An 18,950-nucleotide genomic window follows, 5' to 3' on the forward strand; every position below is an offset into this window, starting at 1 on the left:
TCTGACATGGTTAAAAAATACTCCCTCAGCCGCTCTCTCCGCTCCTCCAATGACCTTTTAATGACTTCCTCACTCATAACCTCATCACACGCACGAATACAAGACTTCTCTAGAGCTGCCCCAGTTTTCTGGAATGGTCCTCCTCGTCCTATTCGTCTTGCCCCCTTTCTGCTCATTTAAAAGAGCGCTCAAAACCCATTTTTTCAAACTTGCCTACCCATCTTCTGTCTTTTGAAACCATCATTACTTCCCACCACTATATTTCCCCTCTCCTATTGTGTGTAAATTCCCCCACCTACTAGATTGTAAGCTCTTCGGGGCAGAGTCCTTTCCTCCTGTATCACTGTCTGTATTAGTCTGTCATTTGCAATCCCAATTTATTGTACAGCGCTGCATAATATGTTGGCGCTATATAAATCCTGTTTATTAATAAAGCAACTTGTCTCTAGATAAATATAAACATTTTTAAAAATCCTATTCTGTAAACAAAAGGGGTTCTATTTATTTGTCCTGCAGATTAACATTGATGATCTTCCCTGTGTTGCAGAGTAAAATCGTCTAAAGCAGCAGTCGCCAACCAGGGTCAGGAGAAGGACCCCGCTGGCAGGGCACACCAGCCAGAGCCGCGGACCATGTCCCCCGTACAAATCCCAGGCTCAGGGAATTGGACGGGCTTTGTCTGGACACAACCCGCCCCCTCTCCCATCGCAGGCTCAGATCTGTAATGGGATAGGTAGCGGGGTTCTGGCATCATGACATCACTACAGTGGAGGTTTCTCCCTCTTTGAGTGACACCCGGCTCCCTGCGCATGTGCAGTCCGGAGCTGGTAATTTTAGTGGTCCACGGAACCTAAAAGGATGGCAACCACTGGTCTAAAGGATCTGTAGCTTGGTTCTTATCCACTGGCCTTGCCGTAATTATGGGGCTCTGTATTAAAGTGAGGTCTATATTGGTAGAACCACAGCTGTTGTATTAGTAGATGTTTATTATCATACAATAAAGTTTATGCTGTAGGGTCTTCAGGGCAAAAGGTGTTACCCCCGATACTTATACTTCCTTTCCTAACACCCCCTACCATGTCAGAGCCAAAAGTAAAATTTTTACAAAGATAGTGATGATGTCGTCCTCTTCTTCAAATGACAATGTTTGGATTTGGCTATCAGACCTGAGTATTGCATTTTGTTGGAAGGTTAAATACTCCTTTTGCAAGTAGGACCACGTATTTCTCTAGCACTTTGATGGGGTTGCAGGGTGAATATATATAGTTAGGAGTTTGTCCCAGCAAGGGAACCTGTCACTTTCTCTGAATGGCCAATGTTTGACTCTCTTGAATGATTTACTTGTAATTACTTTTGCCTAAATTATTAATGTTGGTATTCTGTGCAGAAAACACAAGATGGTATTATCACCATGGACCTTATCACTGGAAATCATTTTGTTCCAGCCACTGGTCTTTTTATGTTTTCTAATATGCAGTATAACACTGATAGTCTGGTTTCTATGAGCAATACAAAAAAAAACTTTACCTTCAACTGATTCTATTGCATTATATCTCATTTCCTCAATACATGTACATTTATCTATTGTTATGTAAAATTACAGTATTAATGTCTGCTTTTTTCCAGAAGCTGAACACGGATATGCCTCCTTATTACCTTGCAACACCTCCACTCCTGGAAGAAGAAAACGACAAAGAACAAACAGCAATCCAGAAAGCGTTAGGTGAGCGTCCCCAGAACCACTATTTAAAAATCAGGCTTTGGGTGAGACAACACATCTGGCTCCATTATTCTACATTTCTGTCCCTGGCCTGAGCCAGAATTAAACAGAAGATAAAAATTAGACTAGAAAAGAAGCTACTTTATTAGATGCTTGCAGTTGGAGCCAGTGCCAGTTAATTTAATGCCAATATATACAATGATTAGATGGAGGTAGGCTTTAGTAGCCAATGGAGTAGTCCTAACTAACACATTGGCTAATGGATTTCAAGAAAACTATGTATAATAAAATCTGCAGAACTTTTTAAACATTCTGTAAACATTTGTAAATGTGACCATAAAGTGTACAATAATCAATTGCATTACACAACAAAAAGTCACATTCCATCTTGTACTAGTCTAACTTCGGCCAACTGTGATCCTTGAATTATCTAAATTAGTGTTTTACAACCAGCACTAACCTAGGGTTCCTCCAGAGGATCCTTGGGGTTGTTTAGGCAATGAGCACTTGGTGTCTCTTGGGTCATTTTAAGTGACACCAATATTCTTTCTATGTGTAAGGGTGACATTCTTCCCTTTGGCCAGCAATAAAAGAGATAATATTCCCACTGAGCACCATCCTAATGTACTGTGAGCTGTGGACATGAGAAAAGCTGATCTATATAGACAGAATGCAGGTTTTTCAGAGCGTAATTTATTGTTATAAATAATAATATAAATTCAAGGTGGGGCTTAGGGTGTTGAGTGCAAGGTCACCTTTCAGGATTAAAGCTAAAGTGTATGTAAAGCCAGTTTTCTTTTTCTTTTTGAATGGAGTTTGAATTAGAACATTGGTCAGGTTGTTGCTGTTCCTTGTGTCCCCAGTGGAAAATTTACCCTTCTATTTATACTAGCGTTTGTTGTATTTGGGAACTGAAAGTAAGATAAAATCAGAAGGAGGGAAATCTTATAGTGGGACCACTACTTCCAGTAACTTCTGTCTAAGGCTGGGTCTACACGGATGGTTTTAAAAACGTATGTAAACGTTCCTACCACGTTTATATGAGTTTTTATGCACTTTTACAAGTTTTAAACCTTGTCTTTACAACACTAACAAAAAACTCCTATAAACGCCTATGACGCGTTTTACCACGATTTGTCGCAATTTTACATAAGCGTTTATAAAAGTTTTAACCTTTTCAGTGAATGAGTACATGGACACATAAAACCCCTTACTTATTCCCTGAAAGGGTTAAAAATATGTGTAAAAAAAAATTAGACAGTCTTTAATGTTAAAGTATTTTATTGAATGTGTGCTTTGTGTAACCTAAACTTTTTTGTTACAGGATGGTTTCCACGGCTGTATTCATAACATGAGCACAGCCATGGGACTCCTGACAGTATGGGATCCCCAGGCACTAGAGGGCAAATGAGGACAAGTCTCCCCATTCACCTCTAGTGCTCCGTGATTAGCTGAGGAAAGGGAAATCCTGATGACAGATCAAGCATTATCAGGGTTTCATTTTCCTCAGCCAATCATGGAGCGGAGCAATCAGCAGAGCTCTGCTGTGCTGACAGCTTCGTTTTCTTGATTGCTCCCACTCCGCTGACTGCTCCGCTACGTGATTGGCTGAGGAAAGGGAAATCCTGATGATGCTTGAGCTGTCGTCAGGGTTTCCCTTTTGCTCAGCCAGTCAGCAGTAGACTTGAATGGGGAGACTTGTTACCATTCACCTCTAGTGCTGAATGGCGGAGGAAAGGGAAATCCTGATGACGGCTCAAGCGTCATCAGGATTTCCCTTTTCTCAGCCAATCACAAAGCATTAGAGGTGATTGTTCTCATTTGCACTCCAGTTCTCGGGGATCCCTCACTGTCAGGAGTCCCACGGCTGTGCTCATGTCATGAATGCAGCCATGGCAAACATCCTGTCATTGTGGGATAACCTGTAAAAAAAATAAGTTTAAGTTACACAAACATAAACATTTAATAATAAAAAAGTTACCCAGGGGCATGATCTACAGTATGATATTGTAAGATAAGGTTAGGGGTTTTGGTATATTGCAAGTTTAAATGGTTAGTGGTAAAGCACAGTTAGGGGAAGACCTAAGATAAAATGATGAAACTTCAGATAAGGAAAGGGTTGGGTCTTCTGTTTTAGCTACTGATGTTGTTTGCACCATAGTTTTGGAGGTTTTCAAGTTTAAAGTCCCAAAGTCAAGTTGCTGGCCTGTGTTATGGCGGTTTATGTACGTTTGTTGCATGTAACCATTTAACTAATGTCTTTTTTTTTTTCTCTGTAGGTCTGTCCACAATGAGCTAGAGAAGCATCGGTGAGTAACTGAGTAATTCAACTAAGCTTTATGAATGGCTTAGTAGGCCTGGGTCTATAGGTGCCACTTCTGGGGGTCCCTATTTCTGGGTCCAATTTCCCACTTTTACTATGAACGTGGAACAGAACCTCACTAGCAGTACACTTGTTCTGGTTCATCCAGGGTGATGATGATATTATGGAGCCTGCACCTTTTATGAGCCAAAAACAGCTTCCATATTTCTATTCTCATTGGTTTTATTATCTTATTTTAGCTTTACTTTATCTTATTTCTTTATATCCTGTCTCTAAAATCATGGTAGCTGTTTTTATACTTCCATGAGTTGTGCAGTGTTTGGATAATCAAACCTCTTCTCTTCCTTTTTTTGGTCCAGCATTATATTTTGGTACCTTGCTTCTAAATTGAGTAGCAGTAGAAAGTAATACATTTTAAGAAATAATACCCAATGCACAGCAAAAATCAGTGCGTTCCATTGGTAAAAAAAATCATTCATATTAGCAAGAAAAAGTAAACAATGTTTGACCAAAGTGTGTACTCCCAGGTCCTCATTATTATGTAGACGCTAAAGGCTTTATTTATAAAACAGAATCCAACGTTCCGTGTGGGAATCAATTACTGCCATATTGACCTGGAAGATTCCCATGAAGGAATGTTTGAAGGAATGTCTGATACCCTGTTCTATAAATGAAGCCCTTAAAGTTGAGCTTAAGTATCCCTTGCAATGGGACTAATATATATATATATATATATATATATATATATATATATATATATATATATATATATATATAAAATTACATAAAATAACCAAAGGATGCAAGGTTTAGGCATGACTTGGAGCTGCTTGCAGTGCTTTTCTGAGGGGATTATTACTACATTATTAGGATTATGATAATGTTATATTACATAGATGGCTTTGATTTCTTAAAAAGTGCTGTGCAATTTGTCAGAAGGCATTCATAAAAAATGTAAAACAATTCCAATAATGAATATTCCAGCATTTAGTGATAATTTGTTCCTGTGACATGTCCTGTTATTACTTTTTTGTTTTCTTTTTTTTTTTTTTTTTACAGAAGAGCTCAGCTGCGGAGATGCTTAGAACAACTGAAGCAACAAGTTCCTCTAAGTGTAGACACATCGCGACACACGACACTCAGCCTTTTGCACAGAGCAAAACAGCACATTAAAGTGAGTCCGTGGAAATGGGTTTCTGTGCCCAAGTAACATTCACATGTACTGAACTCTGTACAAAAGGTAACTCTGACTTAGTGAGCTTGTGGACATTCAATTATTTACAATTTTTTAACAAGCAGTAAAAGAACTTTAACCCTTTTGCTGTCCCAAAACCTTATATTTTTCCAAAAGCAGAAACCTGGTTTATCAAACCCTATTTTTCTTTGAAAAATATGCTGAAATACATCTCCACACAAATGCAATATACTACGATGGAGTTGTACTAAATAGATACCAAACAAGTCTATGGGTGAAACTACTGTTTCCATAATTGTCCAAAGACAATGCTTTTGAATCTTTTACAGTTTGGAGTTAATGAGGAGCTCTGACCCTAGAATTATTGTATTTCAGCATGTGCAATGATCCCCGACAGGTAATGTGAAACTGTTGATTTTTTTTTTTATTTTACAAATATTAAGTTTACAGACTCAAAATACTTAAAGTGTTTTTCTAGTACCTTTTGATCCTGACCTGTATTCAGCCTGAGAAAGCATATTTGTGATTGTGAAATGTAGGCAAAAATTGGTGATAATCACAGCAAAGATAATTTTGTTAACAAAGCTGCTTTGTGGTCACCCTTTTTATCATAAACATCACAGAACAGCAAGTTGTGTGCAAACAAAATATAGTGCAGATGTTCACCTGGTTAGGGGAACTTGGCCGGAGAAATGTTAACACAGAGATTTCCAAATAGTGTAAGTTTGTACTTTTTTATATGGAATCCCTTTTGTAATACTTTTAGTTTTCTATTGTAGAAGCTGGAGGATCAGGAACTAAAAGCAAAGCATCTTAAGGAAAAATTAAGATTGGAACAACAGAGGCTCAGGCAGAGATTAAAACAGCTTCTACCCTCCAATGGCACTGAAAGAATCCGAGCTGATAGCCTTGACTCCTCAACCTTGTCATCTGAGAGATCAGACTCTGATCAAGGTGGGCACTGGCAAAAAAAACAAAAGCATTTATGCAATGTATGGCTTTGGTCAGAACACACACTTACAGAACTCTTCTTTATATTTGCAGAAGATTTGGAGGTCGATGTGGAAGGAATAATTCTGAATGGTAATGAAGGAGACCTTTTTGTGTCTTTCAGTGCTGGTATGGAGCACAGTTACTCCACTCCTGCTCACGCCTGGTTATGACAGCAGCAAGCATTTAAAGACTACTACAGCGGTAACCATTCCTGGCTTGCAATTGCAGTAGCAGAAATACTTGTATTGTCCCTCCAAAAGGCAAGGTGGCAGTGATCACATTAACCCTATTGTAAAGGGAAACTCAGTGTTTGCATAGCAACTATTTTCAAATCTTCTGCTACCCTCTTACATTTTTTTTTTTTTAGACTGGTGGGGTATATGCCAGTAATGCTGTAGACACATTTTCTGTTTAGCTTCACCATTTAGTTACATGGGTAAATTTCAGGTCAGCTAGTTATAAAGTACATATTACAAGCTGTGGAGCTTGGCAGCTTTCTTAGAAAAAGGTATTTAGATACAAGACCATTACTGGACTATCGGCCCCGGAAGATTCGCTGTCAGTGCTGGGAAAGAACCTTTAGCATTAAGTAACCAACAAGTGGTGCTACTGTGATCTAACTTATTGTACAAATTCAATGCTGGGATAGCATTCCTCACATCTCCATGCACTGGTTGCACGTTAAGATGTGTATAAAGAAGCGCTATTTAAACATCTATTGAGTTTTGGTTTTGATCCATCAGCTGAGTGCTTAGATGCTGCGGGACATCTGAAGATTTTGTGAACTCCATTCTTATGTTCTCTCGCCATGAAAACCTGCCTGACCCTTTGCAAAAAATCAAGTACCTTTAGAAATCATTTTTGCAATGTAATTGGACCTTGTTTGGAGGAGGTTCATTGTTTACAGAATGGATTATAAATTATTCCAATCCTGTTATTTCGTGCTTGCTGACAAAAACAAGCATCTTGCTCAGGCCTGGATTAGCTGTTTTATTAAGACACTCAGAGGACAAAGGACGGTCCTCCATCCTGACAGGGACTGAACAATCTTTATAAAGAGGTGCAGCCTACTTACATTCCAGAGCTCAGCTGACATTTTAATATGCACATGTTGGCTCTGAGCAAAGAGATTTGATTCTCAAAATAAGCTTTTTATATTGTAACTTCTATTTTAGTAAATGTGTTTTGTTCTGTAAACTAGTCTGTGTTTTATTTCCGTACACCAGGTTTGATTAAAAAAAACAAAACAGCAGTCAGGACATGTACAAATAATTTCTCCCTGTTCCCTGCCACACACTCTGGGAGATTGTTTAGAGTTGTGTTCGAGTTTCCTTCTGCATTATCTTGAAAGAAGGAAGCACCAGCTCTGACAAATTCCTGATGAAAAAGACCTACATTCCTCGTCATTTAGAATTCCTGCAGGATTTTCTCTCCACTATCAGTACGTCAGCCACCATATTTATTCCAGTACATATTTACTCTAAAGAGATCCTGTCACCTTGCTAATAACACTTCTAGTGTTTTTTAGAGCTACCTGGGTTTAGAGGGAGTTGGGAAATTTCTTCATTTGACAGTGCTAGAGCTTAATGCGCTACAGCATTAGCCAGAAGCTCTGGATATTTTGCATTTGTACAGTAAGAGAGAATATTAATTTAATAATTAATTATTATTATTAGATATTAATTTAATATTAAGTGATTGGGGGGGCTTTCACATATCTCATCAGTTTGTCATGCAAAGGTTAATCATGCTTTTAAAGTGGACCTAAACTAAACTTTACATAAAAGGGTAGATAACCCTTTTTTATAATGTACAAATTACCTTTTTTTTGGGTGGAGTGGGTGTAAAACCCCTCTCTTCTATCTCCACTGCGATAGAGCATCCTGGGATGCATGTCATAGATCCCAGGAGGCTTCTGCCTGCTCCTTCAGCTTTTTCTTCAATGGAGGGAAATGCCGATCACGGCCATGTACAGTGAGATTGGCTCTTTTTTTTCCCCATCTACTTCACCTGATTGCGCAGGTATGAGATCAGGCAACCTAGGCAGAAGAAGCACAAAGAAGACGAGCGCCCGGCGCTTCCCCGTGACCCAATCTAGGAAAACTCCAGTGGAGGTTGACGTATCTGCAAAGGTAAAGGCGAGGTTTCTTTTTGTTTTTTTTTTTTTATTTACTTTCACCTTAAGCACAAAACAAGGTACTGTCCATTTCAGAAAAAAACAGTGCCATTGGACAGGTGTACGTATGGAGAAGGGTGAAAGCTACAAATCATATTTAGCAGTATTTGCAATCACAAATTCCCTAAAAAAAAAGTCAAACTAATCCTGAGAGCACATTACAAGTTATGCGAGAGCATATTTTATATTAAAGATAGAGAAGGAGACATGTAAGCAAGGATTGTACAAGGACCCAAAGTCTATGGAGGTGGTTAGCTACCTGAGTGAATAGAACTGCATGTCTGAAATCATTGACATTGAAGAAAATATTTAGTAATTTACCCAGAATAAAGACAACAGAGTTACATCTCAGTTCATTCTTTAATCATAAATTAAAGCTTAGAAAAGTGTAATTGTATATTTTTTTGCATTACATTCAAGTATATACTTCCTCCTCATAATTTACAGCATGATACATATAAAGTAATAGATTTTAGAAATAGTTGAATTTGGTTCAGATGACCTTTGAACCCAGCAACATTGGGCCTGATTGCAGAGATTTGGGATCTAGAATGGCAGTCGGGTTTGATTAGACATATTGCTGCTTCTTGCCTGTAGCTGCCTTGCTGGCCAAATCTCTGGCTTTCTCCTTTGCTGCAAGTGCAGTTTCCTTTGCTTTTTCTGTTGCCTCTTTTGCTGTTTCCACCAGTGTCCTGGAAGGCGTATCACCTGAAAGAAAACAGTCTGTTCAGGAACTGACATAATATACTGGGATCACATCTGTGCTGCCAACCAAAATTATACTGCAATACATTTGCATTTAATGAACCATTAGAAGGGGTCAAGCTACCAAAACTGGATGTCACACTAAAGCCGCGTACACACTTGCAATTTTTGTCGTTGGAAAGGATCTTTCACGATCCTTTCCAACGACAAGGGAGTGCACGATGCATGAACGATGCTGTACATACAGCACCGTTCATGCTCTATGGAGAGGGGAGGGGGGAGAGCGACGGAGCGGCACCCTGCTGCGCGCTCTCCCCTTCCCTTTTATTACGATCGGCTGTCGTCCATCGTCCGTGGATCCGGCATCCGGCAGGTCGGTCGTCCGGACGACACCGACTGTACACACGGAAGATTTTCGCCCGATAATTGGCCGATGCCGATTATCGGGCGATAAAAATCTGCCGTGTGTACGTAGCTTTACATTCTACTGCTTCTAGATTTCTTACAGATTTTGGTGAGCTCTTCCCTGTTTTGCTGCCCTTAAAATTAAATAATTCTAAAGATGACTAAAAAGATTTGTCTACAGGGCTTTTTTTTTTTTTTTAAACAAAAGTGAAGTTACACTTTAAATCAGGGGTGTCCAAACTTTTTGCAGAAATGCCAGATTTAGTGAGGTGAAAATGTGTGGGGGCCGACCATTCAGCACATACTCAGGGTTAGTGTGAGCGTAGTCTGCGCGAGTCCTGTACAGCACACGCCCACCAGGGTGACATGAGGGATTCCCTGTGCACAGAGTCCGGTGTCAGTGCGGCTCCGTGCAGAGCACGTTCTTGGAATGAGTGGGCGTGGTCCGTGGGGGTCCCGCACAGCACACGCCCACTATAATGACGTAGGGGATTTTCTGTACACACATAGGGACTCCTGTTGTGTTGATTATGCCCGCCTAGTAGCGGGCCAATAATTGCAAGGCGGTTGATCAACTCTAACGAAATATAAAATAGCATTTTTATTTGCATGTTTTTTTTTTTTTTTACTTTGGTTAACAGTGCTGGCGGGCCTGCATATTATTGATTTTATGACAGAGGCTGCAGGACAGTGGAAATGTGAACACGGGCTGCAATTGGCCCCCGGGCTGGACTTTGGTCTGCTTTAAATGAATAAGGGGACTACACATGCATAAAAAAATAAAGTCAATGTATTCATTTTATAGCTAATTTCAGACAATTGGTGAAGTTACCCTTAATGCAGTATAAATTTAGCTCACCATGGAACACACAGGGATGCATGGGGGCAGAAGTGAGAGCTTGTATATCATGCACTGGTTTGTTAAGAGTCAGCTCAACAGTTAGGACTGCCAAGCAGGTGGCATGGTGCCAACTTTCAGGAATGCCTGTTCAGCTTCCGGCCAGTACAGCTGTACAGGCTTCTTTCCTGTACTGAATTTGCTTACTCAGATAAGTCTAAGAGTGCTTGCATCATTTTCTAGCTGGAGGATTTCTGCCCAGGCTTTTACTGCTTCTAATTGACTAAATTACAGTTTTTTTCAATCCCAGATACCCTGAATCTCACACAATGCACAAGCCCTGCCACCAGCCATGAACTTCTCAAATTGCATAGGAAAGGACGATTGGCCCTAAACATTTTTTTATGAAAAAAAAAGGAATTTCAAAAGCTTGTTTATGAGGGGAAAAACAGTATAGGAAGAATAAACTTATTTTAACATGTTCTATAACAAAAATATTGGTGTCAAAAACAGTTCTCAAAGATTTCAGAATCATCTAAGCAGTTCAATTATTTTTATATTTAGTAGTTTGCTGGGAAAATTGCCATTCTGGAAAAGAATATCGCTAGATAGATTTCTCCAAGCAAAACATTATCTGACTAGGAAAGTGTACCATAAGGGTAGACGATATATGTGCCAAAATCATCTTGTAAAAAATATGTAATGTCTGTGTACAAGATTTGAAAAATACATATATACAGTTAGGTCCATAAATATTTGAACAGAGACAACTTGTTTCTAATTTTGGTTTTGTACATTACCACAAATAATTATAAATGAAACAACTCAGATGTATTTGATCTGCAGACTTTGAGCTTTAATTCAGCGGGTTCAACAAAAAGATTGCATAAAAATGTGAAGAACTAAAGCCTTTTTTTTAACACAATCATTTCATTTCAGGGGCTCAAAAGTAATTGGACAAATTAAAAAGCTGCAAATAAAATGTTTATTTCTAATACTTGGTTGAAAACCCTTTGCTGGCAATGACAGTCTGTAGTCTTGAACTCATGGACATCACCAGATGCTGGGTTTCTTCCTTTTTAATGCTCTGCCAGGCCTTTACTGCAGCGGCTTTCAGTTGCTGTTTGTTTGTGGGCCTTTGTGTCTGAAGTTTAGTCTTCAACAAGTGAAATGCATGCTCAATTGGGTTCAGATCAGGAGACTGACTTGGCCATTCAAGAATATTGCACTTCTTTGCTTTAATAAACTCTTGGGTTGCTTTGGCTGTATGTTTCGGGTCATTGTCCACCTGTATTATGAAATGCCTCCCAATCAATGTGACTGCATTTAGCTGGATTTGAGCAGACAGTATGTCTCTGAACACCTCAGAATTCATTCGGCTGCTTCTGTCCTCTGTCACATCATGGATAAACACTAGTGTCCCAGTGCCACTGGCAGCCATGCATGCCCAAGCCATCACACTGCCTCCTCCATGTTTTACAGATAATGTGCTATGCTTTGGATCATGAGCTGTTCCACGCCTTCTCCATACTTTTTTCTTGCCACCATTCTGGTAAAGGTTGATCTTGGTTTCATCTCTCCAAAGAATATTTTTCCAGAACTGCGCTGGCTTTTTTAGATGTTTTTGAGCAAAGTCCAATCTAGCCTTTCTATTCTTGAGGCTTATGAGTGGCTTGCACCTTGCAGTGCTCCCTCTGTATTTACTTTCATGCAGTCTTCTCTTTATGGTAGACTTGGATATCGATACGCCGACCTCCTGGAGAGTGTTGTTCACTTGGTTGGCTGTTGTGAAGGGGTTTCTCCTCACCATGGAAATGATTCTGCGATCATCCACCACTGTTGTCTTCCATGGATGTTCAGGTCTTTTGGCGTTGCTGAGTTCACCAGTGCTTTGTTTCTTTCTCATGATGGACCAAACTGTGGATTTTGGCACTCCTAATATTGTAGCAATTTCTCGGATGGGATTTTTCAGTTTTTGCAGCTTAAGGATGGCTTGTTTCACCTGCATGGAGAGCTCCTCTGACCGCATGTTGTCTGTTCACAGCAAAATCTTCCACATACAAGCACCCCCCCCTCCCCCTCTCGAATCAACTCCAGGCCTTTTATCTACCTAATGGATAATGACATAACGAAGGAATTGCCCACACCAGCCCATGAAAAATAGCCTTTGAGTCAATTGTCCAATTACTTTTTGAACCCCCTGAAATGAAGTGTAAAAAAAAGGCTTTAGTTATTCACATTTTTATGCAATCTTTTTGTTCAACCCACTGAGTTGTTTCATTTTAAATTAATTGTGGTAATGTACAGAACCAAAATTAGAAAAAAAGCTATCTCTGTCCAAATGTTTATGGACCTAACTGTACATTATTATTTGTACAATATTATTACATATGTATACCTGCAAGAAATGGTTGCTTCCTATTACAAAGGACTGGCAGGTCATTGCAATCGGTCACTGCAGTAAGATATGTAAAGAAACAATCGTCAGTTTGGAGGAATCCAGGAAAGATATTCTAATTCCAGTAAGTCTTTAGCAATGATTTACACACAGACAAGACTAGTTATTATAGCTTTTATTTTCCATGTGACCTTGCTCCAGTCACGCTTCCTGTCTCATGACTCAGGCATTACTAACTAAGCACAGAGTTGCTGTTCCTGTTGACAAAATCAGAATCTAAGAGAATACAAGAATCCACCCACCTTGCATTTTTGCCAAGATGAATTCAAAGCCCTTGATAGCCTTGGTCACATTGCTTTTGAACCGAGCCAAGCCAAACTCCTGGTTGACAGAAAAAATATCAGATTACTTGTAAGTGATGGATTCCAAATAGAAAATTATGTTGTGCCCAGTATGTATAATGTACATAAATCATTTTTATAATTTATTATTTAATAAACGATTTTTCTGAATTGAAAACACTATTTTTATAAACATAAATACACATTGTGCCATCATATTTACATGTCCCATAGACAAACCTTGCAGAAAATGCAGCACAGTGACTGAGCTTTACTCAGACTTGGAAATAATGGGATCCCTATCAGAAGAATACCTATGAGATGATCGTCAGCAATTTCATGCCAGGTTTTCACGCTCAACTGTCTTTACAACAATAAATATACCAACTGGAAGCATCTTTCCCCATTCTATATAGAAAGAAATGATATATAGTTGTAATGGTTTGAGTTAGCCTGGTAGTTCCAAAGCATGATAGAATTGTAAATGGAAATCCATCTGCTGCTCCACACTCCCTATGCAAAGTTCTGACAATATGAATAAACATTCCTCTCTCACTCTGTTACAATTTCAATAATCCTGTAAATAATGTAACCATCCAGCAAGGGTGACAACTGCACATGTCAGGTTCACAGATAAAGTACAAACAGCTAAACACATAATTAAAATACTTTACAAAGTATTTGCAATTTCATTGAATGAGTCTTATGACTCTCCAAACATTTTGAGTGATCAGTAGAGTGAGAATAAAGGGAAAATCCTGCAATTGGGATACATGTTCCTAGGACATCTCTCTGGGATGAAAAGTGTTTTGGAGAGATTTCCTCTCATTTATCGTTGTATGTTTAGGCTGATTCTTTACATAACTTACAAGAAAAGTTTTTGCTTTTCATACACTTTAATGTATCACCTCCTTTTCAAGTGTCACCTGTCTGTTTGTGATTTGTGTCAGATGAATATGTCACAAGATTGGCTGAACAGATTTCTAAGGCAACAGAGTGGCCTTAGGCTTAGTCTACACGGATGTTTTTCCCAGCGTTTAACCTGAGGCTGTAAAAGCCCACATTTGAAATCCCCATGCATTACAATGGGCTAATCTACACCAGGATGTTTCCTTGAGGCACTTTTATGAGCTTTATCTATAACGTTGTTTGAAACATTTAAAAATATAAAACGCCGGTAAACCTCCAAAAACGTGGGTAAACGCTTCCATTGATTTCAACAGGATAACTTCCCACGTTTTTAGGCACTTAAAACAAACATACTAAACGCAGGAAAAGCGGTATAGGCGTTTAGTTTTCTAGGGTTTTAAAGGCAAGCTTTAAAACACTAATATAAACGCAATAGGAATATTTACATGCGTTTTTAAAAAATGTCTGTGTAGACCCAGTCTTATAAAGTTTTAAGTGAAAAGTAATTTAAAAATTGCTACAAAAATAACATTGAGTGCTGACTACAGATTTAATTAGTGCTTGCATATCATTGTTGGCTCAGCTTTAGAATTGTTTTTAGCAAACAAGGAACTAACAGGATCAGCAAGTAATTGGTATAAAATAACTATGAGTATTGTAAGAAACTATATACAGAAGATTTTATATTTTTGTCTGGAATTTTCATGTGCAAAATGCATCTGTTTACAAAGCAAATGTTGGGTACATGGTGCAATACATTGGGCCTGATTTAATAAAACTCACCAAGACTGGAGAAGATAGATTATCACAAAAAACCTGGATGATCTAACAAAGCTGGAATGGATTTTCTTAAGAATCAGTTGCTATTCATGGGTTCTCCCATGATAGGCTATCTTCTCCTGTCTTGAACTTTAAAATATCAGGCTCACAGTTTCTTGTATGTACAGACAAACTTTGCACTACTTGAAAAAACTTCACAATGTATTATTTTGCATAGATAAACAAATGCATACCTCACACAGATGTATACATTCCTGATAATGGAAATGCAACATATTATCTATTATAACTCACCTGTATAGGTCTGCTAAAACCAAACACATTTGACGACACCCAAGCCTCTCTTTTGATCTCAGTCCAGGTTTTGTTTTCAGGATTTTCACAGTATCTGCAGCGTTCCTCCACAGACTGTAAATAAATACAAAATCATAGATTTTTTTTCTAGATTCAGAACAAGCCATAACCAGATTAAAAACTGTGCCCTTGCTTACCATGACCGTGCTGTGGTTTATGTTCCAGGTATAGGTGGTCAGGGTTTTTTTGTGCAGATCGATTATGGAGTCTTCTAAAATGTACACAGCATGGGCCACATTTGCTGGAAGGAAGCGCTCTGCCCAACGTGGCAGGCGGTTGGTCTTCGTTAAAAGCCTTCTTGTTAGCAGTTTCTGGTCACTGGTTACCTCGCGGTACAGAATGTCTTCAGTCAGGACATGTTTGCTTTAGGCCCAGAAGAAAAGAAATGCAAAAAAATTATCATCATTTAAGCACAGTGCATATTTTACAAACTGTAAAAGTACACCAAAACATATTATACTTTCCCTTTATTAAAAAAAAAACAGCAGCTTTCCCTGCTAGAACTAAAAATATACACAAACACTAAACTCAAACAATAAAAAGGAACAGGAAAGTTCTGGGTGTGGAAGTTGAAAGCTACCCATCTTACTGAAAGCATTTTATGTAATGAGTTTACCTGTATGGGTTTGGGTAGCGCTGCCAAAATGCAATAAATACTTGGTCCCAGGAGCTTTTCAGCTCATTCAAGCCTAGAAAGTACTTCACCATTGTTCCCAAAGAATCACTGCGCCAAACTAAACAGACTCAGGAAACCATCGGAGGTCGGCAGTGATGGGGGTGTAAGGGTCACCTGGAGGAACCGTCTGGATCCAGCTCGAAGCCGGAGAGGGTCTGTCCTATTGAAGGGACTGCAATGAAGATAAAAGAAGGCATTTCTTACACTCTGCACCTCAACACACACAACACAAAATGATACAGGAAACACCTATTAAGCGCTTTCATCTGGAATACCTTTTTACATAACGGCACAGGAGTATTACTATCATGAATAGCATAAAAAAGTTATAATAAAGCATACGGCAACTCACCTAAACCAAAGAACAAGATACACCACATGTTACATGATATGTGTAACACCAATGTTACATGAAGGTGTTTATAATCACAGATTGTGTGACTTTAAAAGAGTACAAATAATGAAGGTGAACAGAAACATTTTGGTAACCTCTAAAAAAGAGCACCGCATTGTTATTTGCTTTGGATTAGGACTTAAAAATTCTATCAAGCTAAAATTCTTGTCTGTGACCCCCACTGGAAATTTTTCCCTCACTTCCTATCACTGTAAGGTCCTTACAAGAAATCGGGGCAGTTATTACCACGGCAGAACCACCAATTACACAATCAAAAGTTTTAACCTCACCCATTCTACTAAAAGTGTGTTTTCCTCTTCTGGCAGGAATATTTCTACTGCAAAAAGTTTTACATCCTTAATCTCATTTCAAATGGAATTGAAACTTTGCTGCTGGTGTTAAGGGTTTTGCACAAATATGTTCAGCATACTTACACACCATAGTATACATATGTGCCAAACTGCTCCTAATGTTATCTTTGCCTGATCTTCTACTATTTTATTGTTGTTGGTCATCTTTTCTGGTTGGGTGTGGTACTTAATCCCACCATGGCACAATGAATGCAGTCTGCACAGCTATGTGTACAGAAAAAAAAAAACAGAAGAAGAAACAAAGAAGAGTCCATAAATTATCCTGCCATTAAAAAAAACCTGCCTTTAAAGACTTTTCTTAAACCGAGAGGGCTTCTGCTTTAAAATCTGAAAATTAAATGCCTAAACTCCCCAGGGATTAAGAGATCATATTTTCACCAATACCAATTCTGCCAAATACAGGTCCCAGTCCTGTAACTGCAATAGAAAACTGAAGTTCACATGACATTCACGTTCCTGATTCTGTGCTGCGAGAAGCAGTAATAACACTGAGAGCCGGACTCCAGGGTCAGAAGACATTCTAGATTTCTGGCCTGAAGACAAAAACATTAAGAAAGGAAACTGCAGGACGATGGCCCTGTTCATGAATAATTTACGCCAAGATGACTGGTCTAGTGATCTTCTACAATTACAGCTCAATTTCTAGGAGACCTTTACAATTGATGGTGTGAAAATGTTATTGATATAGCCTACATGTATTGACTTTATAAACTCTGGCTAAAGATGATGGACCCAATTTGTTAATTAAAGGATTCCATTCCAACATAAAAGCGACAAGTTTTGATATCCCAGGTAAAATACTCCAATAAAGCATTGCAGGACATGGAAGACAAGCCATCATCCAAACTGTTTGTGTTACAACTCCATGCAGCTGCAAATAACAATGCTGCTATCCAGGGCACACAGGCCATACCTCTGCTTCTAGAACTATAAAACATTTATAAACCATCTGGCAGCAGAGAAATGTTTATATCTGAATGTTCTGGTATAGACACAGTTATACAGAATTATCCCCTGCTAGCCAGCAGGAGATAACATTACAGAAACTGACACCAAGTAACATTATACCAGAGCACTGATGACCCTACTGTAAGCCCAGCCAATAGAAATTATGGCAATCCAACTTCAGAAATCTATTTAAACTGGGTGGGGAGAAATTTTAAGTGGTTGGCAGCCCCTGTTTTGTGACCTAACTGTTCAGTAACCACCCAAAAAACAGTCGGGTGCTTACTGAAATGTGCCAGGTGGTACGCCCAGCTAAAAGGGGCTGGGGGGAAAACTGAACCTATTTTTATATAAAGTGTGCCCAGCAAACATCAATGAGATAGAAAATGTAAAAAAGACTGATTAGTAAGAAGTCACATTTACAATATTTTACAGATCCCCTTCTATATAACCTCCGCAGACTATGAATGTGTCACAAGGTATTATGTTCTATATGACACGGGGAGATTTTCAATCAGCCAAGGGGCCTGGAATGTCAGACTACCCGGGAGGAGTAACATTGGGTCTGGGGGTGATGGGCGGCATCTATAAAAGGAGATCAGGGAAACTGGGATTGGGGATTTTAAACAATAAACTTCTCTCCTTTGCAGCCATTGAACTATTTATTGTTGTAAGCAGTATGTTTTCCAAATCTAAGTGAAGGCCAATGACCATTAAATGGTCTCTTGCCAGTTGTTAGCTTGGATCTGCAGGTCAGACACTTTATAGATTAGGAGGGTTGGAGTATAGAACAATGTCAGAGCACTCATCTGTGCTGTATACATTGCTTGTACAAGACATGGATGGACTGACATAGAAGCCATCACCCTGCACAGACTTCCAATGTATTGCCCCTTCCACACTCCTACACACAGGGATAGATAGGGGAACCTTCATAGCAATAGCTGGGGGAAGGCAGCTAAGCACTGCTATGTTACACTGCTATGTTACTCTGCCATGACAGGGCCTCTTTGATGTCTGCCCTTGAAGTATGACAGCTGGTAAATGAGAGCCCGGGTAATGAATGACTGAACACGTATCCCCTGCTTCAAGGTCACCTAAACCTATGCGATACAATGAGACGGCTCCCGGGGGTATAGCACGGTACTAATGAAGCCACACACTGTCCGGCTTACCCGCTCCATGCAGGAAGTCAGCTTTTTTGCAGCCGCCATGAGGATGGTACAGGACGCCCCTAACTTCCGGCAGCAGACGTGAATTCACACGTCACGTGCCAAGTACATGGCCGCTACTTCCGGAGTCACGTTCAGCATTATCCTGCCTTACAGTGATTTAGGAGAAAGGCGGGGCTAGACCTAGTGGGTGGGGACAAGGGCGGCGCGATCCAGACAAGTGAGGGCGGGGCCAGACGGGCAGGTCAGATGATG

General features: G+C 39.4%; 2 protein-coding genes across 3 annotated transcripts in view; one reads left to right on the top strand and one right to left on the bottom strand.

Moving 5' to 3' along the window:
- The window catches only part of MXD3 (MAX dimerization protein 3), a 12,040-nt gene extending 4,612 nt beyond the window's left edge, over positions 1–7,428 (top strand). Inside the window, exons 2-6 of the mRNA XM_072401029.1 lie at positions 1,627–1,723; positions 4,000–4,029; positions 5,103–5,217; positions 6,018–6,192; positions 6,283–7,428. Of these exons, the coding sequence (XP_072257130.1) occupies positions 1,627–1,723; positions 4,000–4,029; positions 5,103–5,217; positions 6,018–6,192; positions 6,283–6,401 (536 nt within the window). The 3' untranslated portion in view covers positions 6,402–7,428. The remainder of the gene's footprint in view (positions 1–1,626; positions 1,724–3,999; positions 4,030–5,102; positions 5,218–6,017; positions 6,193–6,282) is intronic.
- A 1,320-nt stretch (positions 7,429–8,748) lies between these two features.
- PRELID1 (PRELI domain containing 1) lies at positions 8,749–18,852 on the bottom strand. 2 transcript variants are annotated; one of them, XM_072401026.1, is made up of 7 exons: positions 18,699–18,852; positions 15,754–15,985; positions 15,275–15,500; positions 15,078–15,191; positions 13,056–13,134; positions 12,754–12,810; positions 8,749–9,115 (listed from the first exon to the last, which is right to left on the bottom strand). In XM_072401026.1, exons 2-7 carry the CDS (start codon positions 15,843–15,845, stop codon positions 8,976–8,978), a joined length of 708 nt encoding a protein of 235 aa, XP_072257127.1. In that variant the 5' UTR covers positions 15,846–15,985; positions 18,699–18,852; the 3' UTR covers positions 8,749–8,975. The 2 variants fall into 2 exon arrangements, with proteins under 2 accessions (XP_072257127.1, XP_072257128.1); XM_072401027.1 differs by lacking the exon at positions 12,754–12,810.
- Between the last annotated feature and the right edge of the window lie 98 nt (positions 18,853–18,950).

The sequence above is a fragment of the Pyxicephalus adspersus genome, chromosome 2 (genome assembly GCF_032062135.1).
Source record: "Pyxicephalus adspersus chromosome 2, UCB_Pads_2.0, whole genome shotgun sequence".
In the NCBI taxonomy this organism is placed as follows: Eukaryota; Metazoa; Chordata; class Amphibia; order Anura; family Pyxicephalidae; genus Pyxicephalus; species Pyxicephalus adspersus.

Excerpts from the sequence above, each read along its gene's own strand:
- PRELID1 (XM_072401026.1), bottom strand. The coding sequence starts at position 15,845 with ATGGTGAAGTACTTTCTAGGCTTGAATGAGCTGAAAAGCTCCTGGGAC. Across the intron at positions 15,192-15,274 it reads TAAACCACAGCACGGTCATG|TCTGTGGAGGAACGCTGCAG; the intron begins GTAAGCAAGGGC and ends ATTTATTTACAG. Across the intron at positions 12,811-13,055 it reads CATCTTGGCAAAAATGCAAG|TGACCGATTGCAATGACCTG; the intron begins GTGGGTGGATTC and ends ATCTTACTGCAG.